At 39.3% G+C, this 21,725-nt stretch overlaps 3 protein-coding genes across 4 annotated transcripts in view; 2 read left to right on the top strand and 1 right to left on the bottom strand.

The window, feature by feature from the left end:
• The first annotated feature begins 1,211 nt into the window (after window positions 1-1,211).
• On the top strand, window positions 1,212-6,379 carry LOC106526559 (high choriolytic enzyme 1). Its single transcript, XM_014021193.1, has 8 exons — window positions 1,212-1,289; window positions 3,742-3,792; window positions 3,907-4,062; window positions 5,058-5,178; window positions 5,277-5,455; window positions 5,556-5,637; window positions 5,750-5,874; window positions 5,979-6,379. Coding segments are annotated over exons 1-8 (783 nt in total). The 5' UTR covers window positions 1,212-1,222; the 3' UTR covers window positions 5,981-6,379.
• Window positions 6,380-7,278: 899 nt separating this feature from the next.
• Window positions 7,279-16,035, top strand: mtch2 (mitochondrial carrier homolog 2). The gene is made up of 13 exons (XM_014021191.1): window positions 7,279-7,411; window positions 8,157-8,241; window positions 8,618-8,724; window positions 8,868-8,894; window positions 11,684-11,740; window positions 12,980-13,037; window positions 13,173-13,224; window positions 13,306-13,365; window positions 13,875-13,968; window positions 14,719-14,766; window positions 14,851-14,918; window positions 14,997-15,072; window positions 15,373-16,035. Exons 1-13 carry the CDS (start codon window positions 7,325-7,327, stop codon window positions 15,457-15,459), a joined length of 906 nt encoding a protein of 301 aa, XP_013876645.1. The 5' UTR covers window positions 7,279-7,324; the 3' UTR covers window positions 15,460-16,035.
• Window positions 16,036-16,275: 240 nt separating this feature from the next.
• The window catches only part of znf414 (zinc finger protein 414), a 7,890-nt gene continuing 2,440 nt past the window's right edge, over window positions 16,276-21,725 (bottom strand). Inside the window, exons 4-7 of one of the 2 annotated variants that reach the window (XM_014021189.1) lie at window positions 17,482-17,589; window positions 17,206-17,311; window positions 16,612-17,132; window positions 16,276-16,515 (exon numbers count right to left, since the gene is read on the bottom strand). In XM_014021189.1, the coding sequence (XP_013876643.1) occupies window positions 16,346-16,515; window positions 16,612-17,132; window positions 17,206-17,311; window positions 17,482-17,589 (905 nt within the window). In that variant the 3' untranslated portion in view covers window positions 16,276-16,345. Of the gene's footprint in view, window positions 16,516-16,611; window positions 17,133-17,205; window positions 17,312-17,481; window positions 17,593-21,725 lie in introns of both variants that reach the window. The other variant, XM_014021188.1, reaches the window with a different exon arrangement.

Below are 21,725 nucleotides of genomic sequence, written 5' to 3'. Positions count from 1 at the left end.
ACTATATACAATAGAAACTAAGAAAATACACAAACTAATCAAAAATCAAAATAAAATGAAAGGTAGCAGAAGAAGAATAAATCTTAGAATGTCTGCCCCTTTTATCCCCAAAATATATTCAAAGAAAATATAATTTACAAAACAATACTAAATAAAAAATAAAAAATAAAGATAGAAACATCATCTCAATCTGTTTTGTTGAAACCAACTTTGTATTTTCTCAAATTCTTTCTGTACCATTTAGACATTTTGTTGTCATACTGTATTTTGGGGTTGATGAAAATGTTTCAGTGCAACAGTTTAATGAACACAGGTGTGAAACACAGAACATGCTGCTAGTGATAAGCTGAAAGACTCAGAACAGGAAGTTACACACACACACACACACACACACACCTGTGAGAATATCACATGTGTTACAGTCAAACTGAATATTTTTGAGCAACCTTACTGTAACTTCATTTCAAATTATATGATAAAGACAGATTAGTTAAGTTCTGTAGCTAAAATAGCATTAGCATTAAAATAAAAAAAATGTGAAGAAGCAATGATTTTGAACAAAACCAGTCTGGTTTGAAAAGATTTTTAAAACAACAGTATTTCCATGCTGGTTTCCCCTGATGAAGTTCCTGCAGTATTTTTCTGATCTTTATTTATAGTGTTTTTCTGCTATAGGCACATTGTTTTGCTAAATTTTCCATATATAGTAGCAACAAAGAACAAAGCTTAACGAATGAGCCACCTTCAGCAGGTCGATGTGTTCTGATTGGACAACAAGACATAAAAGGAATAATCTTTGGGCTCCACTGATTTAAGGAAAACGTTATGTTGGTACATTCTGACACAAAAACACATTTTATTCTAAATGATTTAGTTGCATCTACAAGAAAAATGAAAGTTCACACACACACACACACACACACACACACACACACACACACACACACATAGCTCAGCAGCTGTCCACTTCCCACATGCAGTAAAGTTATGGACATCTCGTACCTGTTCCATACAGCAGGGACTGATAAGCTGCAGGTTTCTGCTGGTTCTTGTTTTTTTTTTCTGACATCTCTGATACAGCTGAGCCTATATATATGTAACATCCAGGTGAGCCGATCCACGTTGCATCAGAGGTGAGTTCTGCTGTGAAGAACTTGTCTGTCAGTGTAGAAAGAAGAATTTTTCTGCAGCTGACTTTTTGTGTCCGACAGGTTTTACCAAGATGTGTCGCTTGTCTGTTTTCGCGGCTGTGCTGCTGCTGTCTGCCTGCTGCTGGGCTGACTCTGAGGTAAGAACAGAGGTTTGTTGTGTTTTTAAATTCACCACAGCACAACCAGAAGCTCTCTAATCTGAGCTGACTCAGTTTGAAAAAGCTTATTTTCCTCTCACACACATCTTTGATCCATAATGTTTATTGTTGTTTTTTAGCCCTGAAACATTGACATTTTTTGAAGGAAATTATTTGATGATTGGAGTTGTTTGGTTATTTGATGCTTCAGGTTTAAGGCTGCAGAAAGCTGACTGCATCTCATAGTCTGACTGTGTGGAACAGAGAGTACTTTATTCTTGAATTAACCATGGTACTAAATGTTAATGTAGTGAAAGAAAAATGTCATTCCTCAAAGAAGACTTTAAACTGAAAAGTATCTGAATACTTGATTATTAGTACCCATGCTTTATTTAAACAAATCTTCATTCGACAGATAAATGAGATGAAGCTCGTGTTAAATTATTTTGGATCAGGCACCAACAGAAATCTTTATTTTTATTTATTTTCACTTTTATCAATTCAGTGACTGGATCCATTTTTCTTCAGTGAAAAAATTAAGGCACCTTAAAATGTTTAAAAAATGCATTTTTCCTTTACTTGTTGACTTATTGGTTGTTAAATATCATAAATATTAGACTACTTGATTTGTTTGCTACAATGAAGTATCACGGCCACACAGCAAGATTTTTTTTAAAAACGAGAATAAAGTCATAATATTCTAAATTATGGTTGTAATATTAGATTAAAGAGTAACTTACCCCAAAATTAACTTTTTTTAGCTGATAAACTGTCTAGAATGTGTCTAAAATGTTATATAGTACTGTTTCTGAGCAAATTTTGATGTTTTTGTATGTATTTGTTCAAATCTGTAATATTTGGTCTAAAAACGTCTTTTTGCTGCGTACATGGGTGGAGCAGTGGTACTGCAGGCTAATTTGCATATTGGTTAACGGCTCTSCRYKKTGACGTGGTTCTGCACAGTTTCGTCACAGCGGCTGTCCTCTCATATAAAAGCCTCTCTCTAAGACACGCCCCTGCAGCAGTCAGAGGGTGGAGCTGTTAGCAAACTTAGCATGATCGTCTGTTGACTTTCAGCCTCGGTGGAGAGAGGAGCTGGCTGCTCTCTCTGTTCTCTCCCCCTCTGTCTCTGTCTCTCCACACACACACACACACTATGTTTATCTAACATGTCAGAGCCTATAGGATGATTTAAAAAACAATAAATAACATCAAACAGCCATCTTCCAACCTGTTCTGCCTCTAGAAATAAGTTACTTTTCCCCCTCTCCTTTCCTCCTGCTTCACAGCGCTTTCATATCCGCAGCTGCTGCCCCCCACCCCACCCGCGGGTGCTTTTATTTTTTTCTGTCAGGCAGTCAGAGCGCTACTCCTCTGTCCGGTGCTGGTGTGGGGTGAAAATCCTCCACCTCAGACCGTTCAGAGATGTAACTGTCTGCGATACTGTGGTCACTTTCCATGTAGCATCAATTATGCTAATGCTAGCTGCCTGTCACGTTCTGTCGTCCTGGCCACACCTCCGCTCTCTAACCCCCCTTCCCCTACCCACACCCCCTCCCCTACCCACTTTGATGCATTTTTCAAATTTCGCCTTGGGGCGGAGTTATCTTTTCACAGGGGGGTAAGTTACACTTTAAAGACATATACACCTTACACAAAAAAGCAGTCTTACCACTACATTAAAAAGAGGAATGTTGAGCAATTTGTTGTTCTTTAGTATCAGTTAAAAGAAATTATCAGTACCAGGAGTTTGAAACAATTGTGCAAATGACTTTACGATGAACTGAACCTGTATTATAGCCTTTATTAATGGCTGCATTGACAGCATTGATTGTCGTAATTTAGATGGAAGCATTTTACACTAACAGTGACTCAAAAGTCATCACGGACTGCATGACTGTCCACAGCAGGTGTGAGGAAAATGAGGAGGAAATCAGTTTTAAAAAATCAGGAAAAGAAAATGGACATGTCATCCATGATTATGACATTTTTGCATTATATGACTTTATTCTCATTGAATTATGACTTTAATATTGTAATATTATGACTTTATTTTTGTAATAATAATAATAAAAAGAAATTTTGTGTGGCCCACTCCATCGTAGTTTGCAATGTAATATATTTTAAACAAACTAAGACAATGTGTGTTTGGTAAAACTTCTGGAAGTAAGAAATGTTATAAAAAGGTAAAGGCAGCACTTTATTTCCAAGCATTTTAAATCTCACCTCAGTTTGAGACACGAATAAATTTATATGTTTTTCTAATTCATGTTTTTGCATCATCATCATCATAATCATCATCATCATCATCATCATCATCATCATCATCTCTCCTTCCTGCTGTCCTGCACTGAATCCTCAGACAGGTATACAGTCCGCTCAAGTCATCAGCTCTCCCTTTATAAACACTCAGAGTTGTGACTGGCGTCTAAAATGTTCTTCTTGCCTCTGAGCAGAGGACCTCTCTGTGTCTGAACTCTTGGAGCGAGCCAACCGTAACCTGGGTGAGTCTGAGCCACCACTAACGACATGACTCAGCCCTGATGTTTGTCTTTAACAGTTGGCCAGGTGTGTGTACGTGCGTGTGTGTGTGTAAGTGTCGGTGTGCTTTGTTTCAGTCCGTTCTGATAATGAGCCCATCCTGATCGAGGGAGACATCGCCATCGACACTGATGCAGAGAAAAACGCTGATCCCTGCACCAGCAACGGCTGCATGTGGGGCAAGTGGACCGATGGGAACGTCTACATCCCTTATTACATCACCAACCACTTCAGTGAGTGTCACAATCAGAACATGCACCGTTGTTTTTGGTGAGTCACGCAGCCTGTTGCAGAAACATCAACAACCAAGAGTGAGACCGAGGACAGATGAAACTGTTCTTCTGTACACAGCGGGCCGGTTAACGATAAGGTCAAGTCTGATTTCTTCTAAAAGTCCAGCAACAGGCATGTTGGCTAAAATTCCTTGAAGGAATGCATATCATCTTTCATACCAGAGTTTTTAAAAATTGTTATTATTGTTTTTTACAAATGGGGTTAATTACATAATTGTCTGGCCCAGTTCTTGCCCACACAGTGCACTAACACCAGACTCTACAAAGACTGACAGCCCTTTGGTGGCCGAGCTGTTTGCCAGATGTTAGTTAGGCCAGCACCAGATAAACTAAATCACAGCTGTCTTGGCATGCCATCTCACAAACAGTAAGATGATCTGGCTCACATCTGGTTAACAAACCACTCGCCATGCTACCAGTCAGCCAGCAGGACCAGCTGGACTCCAGATCTGGCCCACACCTGTCTGCTGTGTGGGTAACTGTTCTGGTCAAATCTTGGAAACAGCTAAATATAAGATTTGTTAGGGGTGACTCTCAGCCACTGCCACATCCAGTTTTAACTCATAAAACTAACAAGCTATTAGAGCCTTTTTGGGTGGGTTCCGAGATTAATGGATATTTAAAATTAATTATAGGTGAACATTAATATATGATAAATGTACAAAGGGTACGTACTTTTCGATTGTTTCATTCAAACACATTCAGAGGTTCATGAGATATTTTGCTAACAGACAACAGATTGATAATTGTACTAATAATGAGGTCACTTATATTTCTGCATAGATTTTAGATTGTGGGTCACTTTTGCACCAAAACACAAACACATTTTGACCACATTTGGGGTGAAGTTACTCAAAACATCTCGACTATAAGAGTCCAAATCTCGCAGTCAGACTAGTTTTGTTGTAAAACAGTTTTGTTTTGTGTCCTGCCAGGTGACCGTGAGAAGGCCATCATCATCCGCGGCCTGGAGTCTTTTACATCCTTCTCTTGCATCCGCTTCAGGCCCAGCAGGACCACTGACACCGACTGGCTGAGCATCGAGTCCCAAAACGGGTAAAAGCCTGAGACCGAGGAACAACTAGTTGGTCAAAACAAAACAAAACAAAAAAAAAGGTAACTCACTGACTGAACTTATCTCTCCTCCCTCCCAGCTGCTGGTCCTACGTTGGCCGTCGCGGTGGTAAGCAGGTGGTGTCTCTGGCCAGGAGTGGCTGCCTGTACCACAACACCGTCCAGCATGAACTGCTCCACGCTCTGGGCTTCAACCATGAACAGACCCGCTCTGACAGGGACAGCTACATCAGGGTTCTGCTGGAAAATGTTCAGTCTGGTAATGAAACTTTTTACCTCTTCTCAATCACATGCAATTAACGCCAAGTAGTTTAAAAGATAAAAAATAGAAATAAAGAGTGATTTGGTTTTTCCTACAGGAATGGAGCACAACTTCAGGAAGATTGCCACCCTCAACCAGGGTACTCCATACGATTACAACTCCGTCATGCAGTACCACAGGTAAGAAAAGTTTACAGTTTCGCTTTTCTTCTTCTTGACGTGCAACATTTTCTCATAGCTGAGTCTAAATGATCTGAGGTTTGTTTATTTTATTTTATTTATTTTGGTAAAGGTATGCCTTCTCTAAGAACAACCAGCCCACCATGGTCCCTATCCCTGATCCCAATGTCTCCATGGGAAATGCCAAGGAGATGAGCCGCTACGACATCGAAAGGCTCAACAAGCTCTACAAGTGCTGTGAGTGATTTGTTTTATTTCCTGTGCAAGAAATACTTGACCCAAAATACCTTAAAKGACCTTCCCGTCAGCACTGATCTAATCCTTGTGTTTTTACTTTACAGAAGGAAGTCTGCCCTCGTTAGACGGTAGAAAAGAAGGCTGAGTGTGCAGCAGACCTGAGTCCCTATGTAAAACATAACTAAACTGTTGTTATGAAAAATATTTTTTCCCTTGTCTTATTATTGAAACTCAATTGCAGAACTCCCATTGTTTAAAAAAACACACATTTCAGTCCTGAGTCCAGCATTAAATTTTATTCTGTAACAAAGTTGTTTGGAATTTTCTCATAATCTGAGATCAATAATGTTTGTTAATTTTTACACAATGGAAGTTTGTTATCTTCAGCTTCAAGGGTCAAAGAGTTACAAATCTCTAAAATATTTCTCAGACTCTCTGTAAGTCAGCTCTTCTGCTTTGTACTCTTGGTTTTCACTGGAATAAAACCTGTTTTTCAAGCAAGGAATGATTTAATTTGTCTTGTTTACATTGATTCTTTGATTCCTGCGAATCTAAAGTTTAATCTTTTCCACAAGATTTCACATATCTTTATCCTAAATGTGACACTTCAACATACATGATCAAAACTCAAACAGTGATTATTACATTTCACCACACATTGCTGCATTTAGGTTATTTTATTTATCCTTATGAGACTTCTTAATGTGGGATAAAATTATGCATTAAATAAGTTTTATTAATCTGCAGTATGATTATTGGCAGAGTGAAGAGAAGAATGAAATCTCCCAGTTCTTGTTTGATCATAATTATTGTTTCTCCAAAAGTAAAACTTGTTGAAGAAAATCATTTATATTACATTTACACCAACTCCACTACCAAACAGTTTTGTGTGTGATCAGATGATACCCGACAAGAATGTTTGTTTCTTGTGGTGGAAGAAAAAAAAATCTACAATTGCCTGTTTGAGAAATAAAAAAAGCTAATGTGCTTCCTTTTTATTAACATGTTTCTGTAAATAAATAACTGTGATGGACTTGCGACCTGTCCAGGGTGTACCCCGCCCCTCGCACTGTGACTGCTGGAWATGGGCACCAGTGACCCACGCAACCCTGAAAAGGWAGAAGCGTGTACAGAAAATGGATGGATGGATGGATGGATGTAAATAAATAAATAAACAAACAAACAAATAAATAAACAACATGATTGAAAATATTTACTTTTACTTCATTCATTTTATAATAGCATTTTTAAATTATGTTTAACTTAATTTTGTTAAGATATTTATTGTAAATGGGTCTGTAAAGGGTAATAGGTCAAAGTGCACTCCCATTTGTGAACACACGGTGGCGGTAGCGCTCCAAACGAACACATTAAAAAGGCATTATGGGCTGACAGCGCGAGAAGAAGGGGGAGTTTTTTTTTTTTTTCTTGTCTCCCCGTTTCTCAAAAAATGGCGGACACGTGTAGTCAATTATTGCTGGGATCCGGCCTCACCGTGGCCTCCCACCCTTTGATGTACATTAAAGTCCTCATTCAGGTAAGGAGAAATTAGCGGAACATTGGCCGGACTGACCCAGCTGGTCCAGGTTCGGCTTCAGTGGCCTCGGTTTGTGAACTTGACTCTCCAGTGAGTGGCCCGGAGAGGAAACTCATTGAAAGAAACGCGGTTTGTTGTTACCTTAATATCAGTAAATAAGTATAGGCCGTCAGACACGTTTACATTTATTTGTATAGCTTTTAATTAAACGCACATAATGAGAGAAGCACGGGTAAAAGAGTTAAATCTCTACTTCTGCTGTCTTCATGTCCCTGTGACCTTCTGCTTTCTAAACTGAAGGAAGCGTCCTACTGTTTATTCTTTGCTCTGCTGTGTTGCTGTTCTTGACTAAATGGAAGAAAACATACTTATTTAATAAAAACAGGTTTTCTAACAAAACTTTAAAAGAGTTGTCCTCTTTAGACGGTGTGAATCGTCAGGATTGTGTGAGTAAGCTAATTGTGCTAAATGCTGCACAATTATAAATGTTAACCTCACAGAGCTAAAGCTTCATTTAAACCGTTTAAGAAGGGAAATAATCGGTCAGCTCACATTAGCAGCTGCTGTCAGGCTAAAACTAAGCTAATGCTTGTCCTGTGTTTTATTTTGATTTTCAAAAATAATAAAAACATGTCAACATGTTGCCTAAATGATATTAGAAAGTAATGTTTGGACTTATTAATGTGCCTCACTCAGCTGTATTTGATGCTTGTCATTTAGCAGTTTCTCCTGGTTCTGTTACCAGGTGGGATACGAGCCTCTGCCCCCCACCCTGGGCAGGGACTTGTTTGGCAGACCGGTCCAACAGCTGCCTGGTTTGTTTGCTTATGGTAAGTCTGACCCTCTCCACGTGTAAAAGTCCATTCAGATATGGGGCCAGTAATCTTTACCACACTTTTCTTTATGCCTCTAAGGATAATGACTATTATAGCTTATTGTGAACTCTTGAAAATGTTACCTAAGGTGTTTATTTTGTTTAGACTTGTAATTTTGTTTATGGTTATTAGAGGTGAACATGGAGCTCTCAAATGCAAATACATGGACACAAGTGAATAAAGAATAATTGGAACTGTCAGGATAATTTAATACAAATAAACAGACCTCAGATTTCCACTCTTGTTGTGTTTTACATTTTTATCCAGAGATTTGTTGATTGTTTTATGCTTTATCCGACTTAATCTGTTGTTTCCTTTGTTTATGCTTCAGCGAGACACATAGTCAAGATTGATGGAAAAGCGGGTCTCTTCAGTGGACTCGGTCCACGACTCTGTGCCGGTGCTGTCGGCACAATCGTGCACGGCAAAGTTGCACAGGTAGGTACCTTCAGTAGCTTTTTATGTAAAGCTAATTTCTTCTAAGTTTAATGAAGTCATGGCGATGCATGAGGAGGGATATAGCAGCTTCATTATCAGACAGGCTGTGAATTTAGAATCTAACCCTCCCTTTCTTCTTACAGAAATGCCAGGAAAAGGGCACACTTAAGGTAAGAGGCAGACAACAGGATGCTTTATCAGTCAGCAGTAACATTATAAGCACTCACAGATGAAGTGTTCATCTTTTCACAAACGTTCTGTTGGGAAAATCTGCATCCTGTTAGGTTTTGTTGCTCTGCCGTTTTTAATCCATTGATAACTTACTGGCTCTAGTCTCCTAAACACCCCCAGATGTTACTTGCCCATGCCCTGGCTGCTCACAGCTGTTTTACCAGTGAAAGCAAACTGATAGGAAAGAGGTTATTATGGCTACATTAACACTCATCATCTGACTTTACTTCTGTGAGGTGGAGGTGAGCAGATCGATCCAATACTATGATACTAACCTCGAGTCTTGAAGGTTCAGTCTTCCAGCTCCACGTTTTCAGCTACAGCAGTGGTTCCCAAACTTTTTATCTTCTGACCCACAAAATACCCATGGCAAAAACTTGTGACCTCAAATATTACTGGTCTGAGTACATGAACTTCGTTAATAACCCTAAAAACACAGGCTTTTTGACAATCTAAACAGCTTTTACACAGATATAAATACTTATTTTTTACTTATTTTGTGTTTTTGTAATAATTATAGGGAAAATATTACACTAGCAATTATTTTATTATCCTTTAAATTAATTTCTGGAGATTATCCAAGGTGCTTCGTGACCCATAATTGGGTCCCAAGCCCAACTTTGGGAACCAAAGTGCAGTGGTTCCCAAACTTTTCAGCTTTTGACCCACAAAATAACAGTAGAGACCTGTGCCCCCAACTATTTTTGGATGATAAACATTTGTATCAGATCAACAAAACATGGGCATAGTAACAATATTTTATACTACATTTATCCATTTTAAATATACTAACCYCACTCATTTGTAACAACTAAGGCAAAAATGTAATTAATTCAGAAAATCTTTTCAGGACCCCACCTTGATGTTTCGGGACCCCACTTTAGGTCCTGAACCCAACTTTGGGAAACACTGAGCTACAGAACAGTTCCAGTTGCTTTGTCTTTTTTGTTGTTGTTGTTGTTGTTTGTTTTTCATGTGCTGGGTAACTGAAAATCCACAAAAATACATGATAGTAATGCCTGTCTTGGATCGTATAGATCAGGGGTGTCAAACTCCAGTCCTCGAGGGCCGCTATCCTGCATGGTTTAGAGGTTTTCTAGCTCCAACACACCTGATTCAGTGATTGAATTAACACTTCAAATTGGGCAGAAGCCTGTTAATCACCCAGCGATCAAAATCAGGTGTGTTGGAGCAGGAAAACCTCTAAAACATGCAGGATAGCGGCCCTCGAGGACAGGAGTTTGACACCCCTGGTATAGATACTAAAGTTACTCAGTCGATACTTTCAGCTCGTTGCATCGTTCCAAAAATGAAATGCTGCACCGGAGCATCCGGTCAGAGGCAGGTTCAGATATAAACACTGAACTAAACAAGCCTGTCAGATAATTATTTAATCTGCTCTGATTGCACAGCTTCAGAATCGACATGCTAACATGTAGCATCCATAGGCTACTTCTGTAACCAGTGAGCTGAATGTGACGTCACGTCATTATCTGTGCATCAGTGCCATGAGGGCGTTCATACAGGAGTCTGATGGAGGTCAAATTTAAAATATATTGTAACCATCTACTAATAAAACTTTTTTTGCAAAAAAAATCAAGAACTGCTCTGTGAATGAGGCCTAAGTTACTGTTTTTCTTCCTAAAAGCTGATGGTTCATATACTTGTCTTTTACTATTTAGTGAATAAATATCTGAAAGTTGAGTAATAATTAATGATAAACAAAATGTTCAGGGATTCTCTGCTTTAGTCAACCAAGAAAGACACTTTTTTTCTTACAAGCAGCAGTGATGGAAGTGGCAGCTGTTTCCTGTTAAGCTAATAATCTCCCACAAAAGATAAATTACAGGACATTTAGAAATGAGATGTCATTAAAGGAGTGGCAGGGGTTTCCAAAATATGAATTAGTTACCAAAGTTACACCTTTTCTTTGTTTTGTGATAAAATAAATGCATCTGTCCTCAACTAACTGAAAAATATGAAGGTTTAAGACCCATGTAGCCTTAGTTTGTGAAACTGGCTGCATTTTAGCTAAATCTGCCTCTTTAATGGTAATTAGAGACATGTGATGCAGAAATGATCAACAACAAATAAACTGACTGGTGTATGTTTATTAGGCTGACTTACTTTTTTAGTAATTTACCTGTTTGTTTGTTTTTTTGTTTGTTTTATCGAGGCTGCTGAATTGAAAAGCTTTCAGTGTTTATCTTATTCCATTCTGGATTGACTAATAACTATCAGGTCAAAATCCATAAAGCCCAGAGGAGAGGTAAAGCAAAGGCAACATTATCAAATCAAATGTAGTGCAGGTCCATTTACTGTCCAGTTAAGAAAGTGCATTTCTGCTTCAGAGGTTGCCCTGAATGAGCTCTGGAGTCTGCAGAAGATATGAACAAGTGCAACGTAAACAAAAACATTAAACTCTAAAAGAGCTTTAAAACAAGGTGTGTAGCACACACTGACCTGTGGGCACACATATTTCAAACAGGAACAGCTCAGACGGCCAAACCACAGAAACAATCAGGTTTTGTTTTGCTTTTGTAAAACTGGTTTAGTTTCTGGATTTTTAAGTTGTCCTAAAGAGAAGTTCTGACCAAAACTCATTAATCCCACAGAGAGTTCTGGTGTGTTGGCCTCACTCTGCTCCCCTCCTGTTTCTACTCCTCTCTGGTTCAAATACAGCATGAAATAATGTCTAGACAAAGCTGAGGTTTCTCTCTGGTTTCAGGTCCTGGGGGTCCAGCAGAAGGCTGCGGAGGGCTCCCTGCAATATGTTGTCAATGAGGTAACGCACATCCTCATCTAATCAGAGCTGAAAACCAGCTCAGATCACACAGTTCGATTCTGTCGGATTTATTTAGCAGCGTAACAAAACCACACAGTGGGGTCCTCAAAAAGACCTAACAGAGCCGGACTCAGGAGCGCTAACCTCAGTCTGAATATAATTCACCTGACGGGTTTCACTTCTTCATTACTGTCTGGAGAGTCCTTGTGAACAGCCGACTGACAGCAGTTGTGTTTTCTGTTTTGAACCACGTCATCGAGCAGATAAGGACACATTCCTGAGCAGAATCATAGAGGCTTCATGGCAGACATCTTTAATCTGATGGTAGTTTTAAAAAAAAAAACATCTCTTACAACAGTTGTCTTTTTAATCCACCGTTTAAAATGATGCAGAAATGAGTTTCACACGTTTCTTTTTGCCTGCATCACATCTCAGTCTTGGATTACTTATTACTTACTTTAAAGTTTAGTTCTGATTGAAGTGCAAAAGATGGATTTATGTTTGCCACAAATGAAAAGCTAAAGTCTGAACACATCTTCAGAGCAAACAAAAAGCAACTGGACATATGTTTACTGTCATAATCCCTTTAGTAGAATGAAATGATTCTACCCTGCAGGATGTCATGTAGCTACACTCCAGGTCACACACAGTCATCCAGCTATCCATTTGGGGACATTCCATTGACTTTCATTACATTCCTACAGCCTAACCCTGACCACAAACCCTAAGGCTAACCTCACAGGTACCTACCTGACCCTAAAACTAATCTAAACTCACTTCACACCTTGGTCCTAAACCCAACCCCCAACCCACCAATGGCATTTAAACCAAATGGGGACTCGACTTTTGTCCCCAAATGCACCAGTTGTCCCCAAAGGTAGGATTTTTGTCTTTAAATTGCCCTCAAATATCACCAAACACACACACACACACACACACACACACACACACACAGACATTTGTTCTTGAACCCCATGGGGACCTTCCATTGACTTCCATTCTTTTTTTTTTTTAGACTTTATAGCGTAACCCTGACCATTTACCCTAAAATTAGCCTCACAGGTACGTACCTGATCCTAAAACTAACCTAAACCTTGGTCCCGTAATTTGTATTTGGACCTGTGGGAACCAGTCGTTTTTCAGGAAAATTTTCCCCACGTTGTAGGAAAAACAAGGCCATACACACACACGTGTTGTGGCTGATTTTATTTGTTTAGTGTGTTTTGTTTTTTTCTGCAGACAACTAAAGAGATGATTGCCCGCTCCTGTGCCACCATCGTCACACATCCGTTTCATGGTATGTTGCTACTTCCTGCTCACACTTGTTTTTATTTTATTTTATTTATTTTTATTTTTTTGCTTGTCATTATTATTTTATTCTTCTTGGTACTGGTCTGTGTTTAAAGTTTCTTCTTCTGGACTTGTTTTCTAGTGATTACTTTGAGATGTATGGTCCAGTTTATTGGGAGGGAAACGAAATACAGGTATAGTTTTGATGGTTTGCTTTGGCTTTAAGAGAGAAACAAGAAAAATCATTTTCAACCCTTTTTTATTTTTATTCTCAGCGGGGTGTTTGATTCCATCGTCACAGTCTACAGAGAAGATGGCATTTTGGGCTTCTTTGCGTATGTTTTTCACTATTTTCAGCCCTGGTTAAAATGTTTGCTCTGTCCTCCTCCTAAATGTTTTAAAGCTGAAAATGAAGTATTTATTGCTCACCCAGCCATCCATTTTTAAGTCAATATGTTAATGTCTTCTGATTTGTTTAGGATAATTATCCTGCTGAAGTTCACTTCTGGTTCTTCATTTTTCTCTCGAATACAGTGATTTGCTTATTTATGCAAAATACCACAAGCTTTTTGCCACCCTGCTTTAACTTGGATGAGATTGTTCCTCCTTAACATCTGCCAAACAAAAAAATACAAAAAAATAAATAAAAACAGGCACACACAACAGCTTTACATTTAATAACTAAATGCATTTTGAGGGTTTTATTCCAAGACTAATTATAAGAAACATGTATAGTTCACCATACTCATTTTTCTTGTATTCAAGATGATTTTTTTTTTGTTTTTGTTTTGTTGTTTTTAATATTAGTCTAAAGTTTGTTGTTTTTTTATCTTTTTGTTTTCAGTGGTTTGATCCCTCGGCTGCTGGGTGACATCCTGTCTTTGTGGATTTGTAATCTTCTGGCTCATGTCATCAACGCATACGTCATCGATGACTCAGTGAGTCACCTTTTATCAACCATTCAGGACAGTCCCAAGTTTGTTTGTGTTTTAAGGAGGATTTATTTTATTGACTTATTTACCCTAAAAACCACCTGTTAGTGTTTTTAATTTTAAGGATGTCAACAAATCCATAGAGATGTGAGGGTCACAACTTGTTTTGATAATAATCCATTGTTTTAGTTTAGGTGTCTAAACCAGATAGTAGTTGTGATACTTCCAGTTTATCCCTTTCAGAATAAAAGCATTCCTAGATCCAAGTTTGTATTTTTATAAATATAATTTGTTCTAGTCATATATCAAATACTTTCTCTACCATATTTTATAGTCAATTTTTGTATTTATTTAATTTGATATTTCTTTTTGACATTCTTAGTTAGAAGTTTAGCTGCTATAGATGCTACATGCTACACACGCTGCCTGACACATTCAGCACTGCTTGTAAGAGAATCAGAATACTTTATTGATCTCCGAGGAAATTACAGAGGGGATTGTTTGTATTTAATTTGAAGTAAATAGCATAAAAACTGAAGTTTTACACTTGTGAATGTTTTARCGGACTTTAAATTAACGGAAGTCAATCAGTCTGCTAATGGTTTTCAAAGTTAGCAATAAAAAAGCTAATCTGCTAAATGAGAATCTAGTTCCGCTATTAGCAGAACTATGTCCACTACTGCTCCTCATTTTTCTTTATTCAGCAGAAATTGTTAAACTTGTTAATGTGTGCTGTTCCCATGTCGTCCTCTGCAGATGAGTCACACGGGTGAAATCAAGAACTGCTCTCAGGCGGTGACGGGGGTGAGTCTGTCGGACGTAAGCAGCGCTCCGTAGCGTCTGCAGGCTGCAGTCTGACCCTGTTCCTCCTCTGCTCTTTTCTTCCAGTTCTTTGCCAGCATGCTCACATACCCTTTCACTCTGGTGTCCAACCTCATGGCTGTCAATAACTGCGGGTGAGTTGCATACTTAAGCTGCTGCTGGGAAATTACTCGTGTCTGATCCAACACTCTTAACGGTCCTGTTCCCATTAGGCTTGCTGGAGGTCTGCCTCCTTATGCATCTGTATATCCAACCTGGGTGGACTGCTGGAGGCATCTAAGCAAAGCGGTAAGTCCAAACTAAACATGCTATATATAACCATAAAATCATCTCAAATCATTAAAGGGCAAATCCAAACACTTTGAATAGGCGTTCTGTGCAAAGAATATAAAGAAAAATGATAATCAGATTCAGTTTGGAGAAATAAAGTGAGGAGGTTTAAGCTAATGGCTTATTAGCTGTGTCCTCTTCTTGTTTTAATAAAGCACAAGTTACCTTTTCATGCCTTCCTTAAATTATTATTTTTTGTTTCTTACTCTGGTTCTAATCTGCTCAGCCAGTTTCATCGTCTCCCTCTCTTCATTCCAGGGCAACATGAGCAGAGGCAACAGCGTATTTTTCCGGAAGCTTCCAGCAGGAAGGAAATACGCATACGACCAGAAGATAATTTTTTAAACCCCCCCTACCCCCCTTCCAGGAGAACTGAGCTGAATCTAATTGTGATAATAAAACAAAACAAACAAAAAATTAACATCGCCTGATCTGGGGGCTGAACAGTTTAACATTTATTTTTTAATGCACTTGTTTACTGTCACTTTTTTGTTGTTGTTTTTTTCCTAACAGTCTGCCATCATCTGAAATGATTGATTCCAGGTAATTCCAGCAGTTATCGAAGTGACACAAAYGAAAACTGCAGTGGAGGATCATGAAGTCTAGTTTTTGTTTGAAACCTTGTCTGATGGGTTTACTGCTATCTTTTGGTGTAGTGTTACTACAAACCAACAAGAACACACCTTCAACCAATGTTTTTATATAGATTATCTACTAACTTAATGATGGGATGTTTGCTGAAAAACAGCTCTTCAGTCTGCATGTGGTAATGTGTAAGAATTTCTGTGAATGATAAGTGGTGGTGATGTTAGTGCTGCTGCGCTCTCTGCTGGCTGGCTGGAGGTCAGGAGCTCTACCTGGGCAGCGACTGTTTGTTTCAACTTCTGATTGACCCAAAAAAATAAAAAAACACAACTTTGACTTTCTGTTGTTTGGCTGATGTGTGGAACAATTTATGAAATTCAATATACTATTTTGTTATTGGAAAACTTTTGAAAATACTAACATTTATTTTTTTATTTGGTGGATAAGGAACCAAAACATCCCCGCAAGTCTGATCACTGAAATAATGAACTGCAAATTTTAAACATAAGCATTTTGTTTGTTTTTTTATTTCATGGTAAATCACACATTTCATAAAACAAAGTACAAACCGTACAATTTTTTTCAGATTATTCCATTACAGTGCTCAGTGTTTGGCTAAGTCTCTGACAGAAACAAGTTACCTCACTTATGTGTTTGTGGCCGAGCTTCCTGTCTCTCCTGCAGCTTTGGTGCCGCTGTGCAGACCGCTGATGTGTTGAGTCATGGCCTTGCGGTTGGTTGTTATATGACGACACTGTATACAGGTGTAACGCCCTCTGGTGTGTTCCCAGAGGACACGTCTGCTGCAGGACATACCTGGAAGAGAAAAAGACTTCTCAGCAGTGACACATAAAAATCTTCTAATGGTTTAAAAATGTTAGGTTGACCAGTTAGTTGTAAAGGGTGGTTTACCTTGATTCTTTTTCCAGATGGCTGAAGAACCAGGCGAGGATAAAACTGCAGGACCAGGGTGCTGTCCCACCACAGACCTGCTCAGTGTCTGCTGCTGAGTCTGAACACTAGGAGGGTCAACGGATACTTTCAGAGCTGCAGAGTTCAGAGAGGGAGGCAGATTAGAGCCTTCGATCCCAAATAGAATCTGGGGAGCAGCTTCCCTGAGCTGGTTAAGGGGGTTCTCGAAGAGAGGCAACATGGGGGGACCAAGCACAGGGGGTTCAGCAGAGACTAGATGATGAGTAAGAGCAGGCAGGGATCCATCCGGGTTTGGGACTTGAGCTGATTCTTGCTGGGGCGGCGACATCGACTCCAACTTTGGGGGCTGCTGGTCCACAACTGGAGGGGTAGTGTTCTGCTCGCCCACAGCGGGTGTTTGCTCAGTAGCCTTCGATTTGAGCCGTGGCAMTTTGGAACATGTGTGTAGGTGTGCCAGGAGGCCACGGTAAGACCGCAGCTTTGTGCGACAGCTCTCGCACCTTCAGAAACAAAAGCAAGGTGTCAGTGCTGTTCTGACTAAATACGAAACTCACATCAACAAGTGCAACTCACTGGAAGTACACGTTGGGTTTGTGATGGTGCCTCATGTGTTCCATAAGTTTCTGCATGCTGGGGAAGGAACCACTGCAGCCAGTAGAGGAGCAGAGGAACACCTTATCTGTAGAGAAGAGAGATATTTACCTGATGACATAATGACTGGAGTCCACTCTGATAACATACAAAACCATTGTCCAAATGACAACCAAGCAAGTTCGTCAATTTGAGCACACTGAAGATGAAGGGATGTATTTGAACCTTTATGTTTACATGAACATACATAAAACTCACCCGGAAGAGACTGAGCAAGGATCTCATGGTCGCTGATGTGGCTCTGCAGGGCTTTCGTGTCTGTGTACACCCGCTTACAYCCGTGCAAAGGACACGGTAATTTCATAGCTTCTAAAACACAAACAGCATTAAAATGGGCCGTTGTAAAGAAAAGATAACTTTTGGCAATTTTACAATGACCAGCTTATTTTGCATCTCATCTGGAGCTGCATTTTCTGCTAGCTGGTTGCTCGGCGGAATTAAATTCCGCCCAAAGTTGACGTTAGTTTCCTTGAAATGCAGGTGAAAAAACGAGCTAACTTTGTCTCTAATAACACGAAAAACACAACGCAAAGTACCGTTTTCTTTTTCAGGTTTCAGCAGGACGGTGAAGCCTGGAGTTGTCATAACAAAACCCTCAGCGCTGCTGAGGGTTTTCTGCTGTTGTGACGAGTATGAGTTCTTCTTCGGTGGTGTTTTATGGCGGTCGGCAAACAACGGAAGGTGTGCATTACCGCCACCTACTGATATGGAGTGTCGATCAAAATATTTATGTTGCTTATATTCTTTTTTCCAATTTTGTTTTTCTAAAAAAATTAAAACAATTTGTATTCTTTTATTTCTGGTTTATTTTTGTAAAGTATTTATTATATTAAATGTTTCTTTAATTTTTCTTAATTCCTCTATCATCCATCTTCTGTGTTGTTCACATTCCCTGCAGACTAAAATGACATGTTTGTTCTATGGTTTCTTCTTGTCCACAATGCTCACAGACCTGTATCATGTTTTTGGATTTTGTATAATGTATTGTTCAGTGCTGTGTGTCCAAATCTAAGTCTGCTTATTAATCTTTCTTCTTCCTTCCTCCTGTTAATGGATAAGAGTTACGTCACTTCCTTCTTGTTGAAGGAGCTCAGCTGGTGAGTCAGTTCATARCAAGGAGGTAGATATAATAAAAGGACAAATATACTGTATATGGTCTGTGGAGTCAGTTGAGCAATACTATTCAGAGCCAGATAACTATTGTAAACATTTATATAAAAATTTCACCTGCAAAAAGTTTTACACAAATATTTTTGAAAGTAAATGTAGGCTATGAATATTATCAATATGAATGCACTTTATTTAAGTGATTCTGACCCAAGTTCTATGCTATTCAGTGTTTTATCAAACTTGCATTGTAATTAAATTGTTTATTGATAACATATTCAGCGGTAGCAGTAGGTAATTAATTGCCATTGCATGTAGTACTTAAATTTGAGGGAATTGGTCCTGGAAGGTCCTTGAATTAGATGTTAATAAGGTGTGTAAACCCTTTGACTTTCCTTTAAAATTTACTGATAAACTTAAGCCCAAACTAAGTCAACTTTAGAGTTTTGTGGTCAGGCCCTTTTCTCACACTTTATTTATTTATAAATGACTTTGCACAAAAAAGACGAGATGAAATCAGAGGAACCCCTGTGTGCCATCATGTCTGTGTTACCTCAGACATGATGCATATTTAACAACACCTGCCAAAGAATTTCCTAAGTCTCCTCCCACGTTTTGGTTTAGGTAGAACAGAATCTGTCTCTTCATTACCTGAAATTTCACCTGGACTTGCAAATTGAACACATTTCTTTGTTCTTTTTGTATTGCTGTTCTGAAGYACACAAAGACTTTCCTCCATGTGGTACACATCTGGCTTATCGTGAATCATAGTACTTTCCAGTAGTTTAGGGTACTTGATGCCTGAGGTTGAAGGTCCCTCATTCATTAAATATTTATTCATGCCACTAATAATCTAATCAGTGTGTTCAGTGAAAACTTTCAAACTTTTTACTGAGAAAAGGCTGCCTTTTAAAGAATCTTCTGACGAACTATAATCTGATGGTATGTCGATCCAATATGGAAAAAAGTTTGTTAGAATAGTCTACTGGCGGACTGTCATCTTTCTGGTCTGTCATTGGTGATATCTATAGAGGTGCCAGTAGGTTGAGAAGAATCATCTATGTCACTAGAAATCTCGACTGTGATTTTACCAGGGGTGGTTCTAGGGGCGGGGCCACAGGGGCAATGGCCCCTGCTGAAATCTGATTGGCCCCCTGAAGTGCCCCTGTCCTTTCACTCATCTGTCCTTTGGCTGAGAGCATTGATGGTGGCTGCAGTTCCATGCCCAAACACTAGAGGTGCTAATGAGTCAAACATTAAAGTCCAGCATAAATCAATCTTACAGAMGTCTTCTTCTCTTCTTTAAAAGACTTGAACAATTTTGCAAAAAATATCTTTCAACTGCCAAACAATTGCTTCATTTTCTCACATGCTTTGAGAATATTTTATCCATGTACAGTAAAAAAGCATGTAACACTGATATGGGGTATTTAAGCTTTTTTAACAACATTACATTACAACTGTTGGAACATATGTGACCGGTTAAATTTATACACCTTACCAAAACTGAGGATTTATGTGCAAGGATGTTGAACAAATACTTGGCCCTTCTAGGAGTACTGTGGCCCCTTGATGGCCCCTTACTCAGAAAAATCCTAGATCTGCCACTGGATTCTACTAGAATCTTCTGCACTTTTTGGCAAGACAAAGCTGTTTTTAAAATAATCTTCTGTCAGACTATGGTCTGTAGGGCTGTCACTGGAACTAGCTTTGTTTTCAAAGTTAAAAAACTGGTGTTTGAGAGCATCCTCTGGGTGAATTCGATCTGTGGTATTTACTGCCAACATCTTAGCAAGCAGATCCATGAATGCTTCTAAACCTTTATCATTGGTTCGATCATACCTATCCAATACAAATTCRAAATAGGAACTTTTCTCTTTCGTACCCACCACCTTTCCTGTTGCAAGATTGTAACTTTTTTACGATTTGAATTCCCACACATGGTTGGGAAAGTCTTTTACAAGTGTAAAAAAATCATCGTACTCCCTTCCCTTTGCTCAGACACTTGTTGTCTGGTCTAAACTGGTTATAATAGCTTTCAAATAAATGTACTCACAATCTGTGGGAAAGTAATGCTTTCCAAAGAATAGAAATGCCAGAGTACAATCAAGCCTCCACATGTCAATGCTAGCATCCATAGATATGTCCAGCAAAACCTCTGGCGCCGTAAATTCACACGTTTCAGGGATTTTAAATTCAGACAGCTCAGATGTCTTGTGCAGAACCAAAGTCGACTAATTTAACTTTTAGAGGCTGTGATTTGTGATTTACAATCATAATGTTTTCTGGTAMTCCCGGTGTTGTACGAAATCCAGTTCCCCTGTGAAAATCTGTTCCCCCCTGTGTTAGAAGCGCCTCCCTCATATTAACCATTTATGGTACATTCACACCAAACGCGTTTTGAGCATCAGGAGCATCTGCTTTACATGCAAAGTCAATGGTGGATGCGCATCTAGACGTCTAGAAGCCGAGCAGCGCGGTTCGAAGCAGTGCACGCGCGGCACATCCCAAGCGTCCGCCGTGTGAATTGGAAAATCTGAACTTAGGCTGCTCGCCGTGTCGCATCAACCAATCAGAGAGACTCTGTTCAGTCACGTACTGGTGAAGAGCCAGAAATACCTGAAGCCTGGGAAATCAGATCACAAACAATGGAGGAAAAACTGATAGTGCGATCATTTATGATCATTCCAGTGTTCGTTATCGTGACAGAAATAAGAGGGACTTTACCTGGAGGACGATTAGTGAGGAAGTCGGCATGTTTGGTAAGTTATCGAAACCACGGTTAAAAAGTTCCTCCCCTCGAGCGTCTAAAGAAGCACGTATACGTTCACATCAAATGCGTCTGTCCAGCGTCAAGATGCGTGCGTTTTGAGATGTTTAGAGGCGCGCAACAGGTTTGGTGTAAACGTTGCATCGCTCATCCCAGTCCTCTCTCCTACCCTCAGGCAGAAGATATCGCAGCCTGTCCTGCAGAACAGTGAGGTTCTGGGACAGCTTCTTCCCCTTCATGTGCGTACATGTGTACGGGCAGCTACTGTACATATACAGCGGGTAAAACAAGGATTGAACACGTCACCATTTTTCTCAGTAAATATATTACTAGAGGTGCTAATGACATGAAATTTTCACCAGATGTCGGCAACAACCCAAATGATCCATACATACAAAGAAATCAAACCATAAATGTCCAGAAATGAAGTTATTTGTAATAATGTGGAATGGCACAGGGAAAAAGTATTGAACACTGTGGTCGTAAAAGCAGAAACACGTTGGAATAATACGAGAAAAGTCTGCATATATGATAATCAAAATATGATTTAATTGTGAGCAACAAA

Source organism: Austrofundulus limnaeus, unplaced genomic scaffold, assembly GCF_001266775.1.
Source record: "Austrofundulus limnaeus strain Quisiro unplaced genomic scaffold, Austrofundulus_limnaeus-1.0 Scaffold281, whole genome shotgun sequence".
In the NCBI taxonomy this organism is placed as follows: Eukaryota; Metazoa; Chordata; class Actinopteri; order Cyprinodontiformes; family Rivulidae; genus Austrofundulus; species Austrofundulus limnaeus.
This window is presented reverse-complemented; position numbering and strand designations above follow the sequence as displayed.

What these genes read in the sequence shown, in the direction of transcription:
- LOC106526559 (XM_014021193.1), top strand. Translation starts at nt 1,223, where the DNA reads ATGTGTCGCTTGTCTGTTTTCGCGGCTGTGCTGCTGCTGTCTGCCTGC. An exon ending in TTACATCACCAACCACTTCA is followed by an intron (nt 4,063 to 5,057) that starts GTGAGTGTCACA and finishes GTGTCCTGCCAG; the next exon opens with GTGACCGTGAGAAGGCCATC. An exon ending in AGCATCGAGTCCCAAAACGG is followed by an intron (nt 5,179 to 5,276) that starts GTAAAAGCCTGA and finishes CCTCCCTCCCAG; the next exon opens with CTGCTGGTCCTACGTTGGCC.
- mtch2 (XM_014021191.1), top strand. Translation starts at nt 7,325, where the DNA reads ATGGCGGACACGTGTAGTCAATTATTGCTGGGATCCGGCCTCACCGTG. An exon ending in TGCACGGCAAAGTTGCACAG is followed by an intron (nt 8,725 to 8,867) that starts GTAGGTACCTTC and finishes TTCTTCTTACAG; the next exon opens with AAATGCCAGGAAAAGGGCAC. An exon ending in CGTCACACATCCGTTTCATG is followed by an intron (nt 13,038 to 13,172) that starts GTATGTTGCTAC and finishes CTTGTTTTCTAG; the next exon opens with TGATTACTTTGAGATGTATG.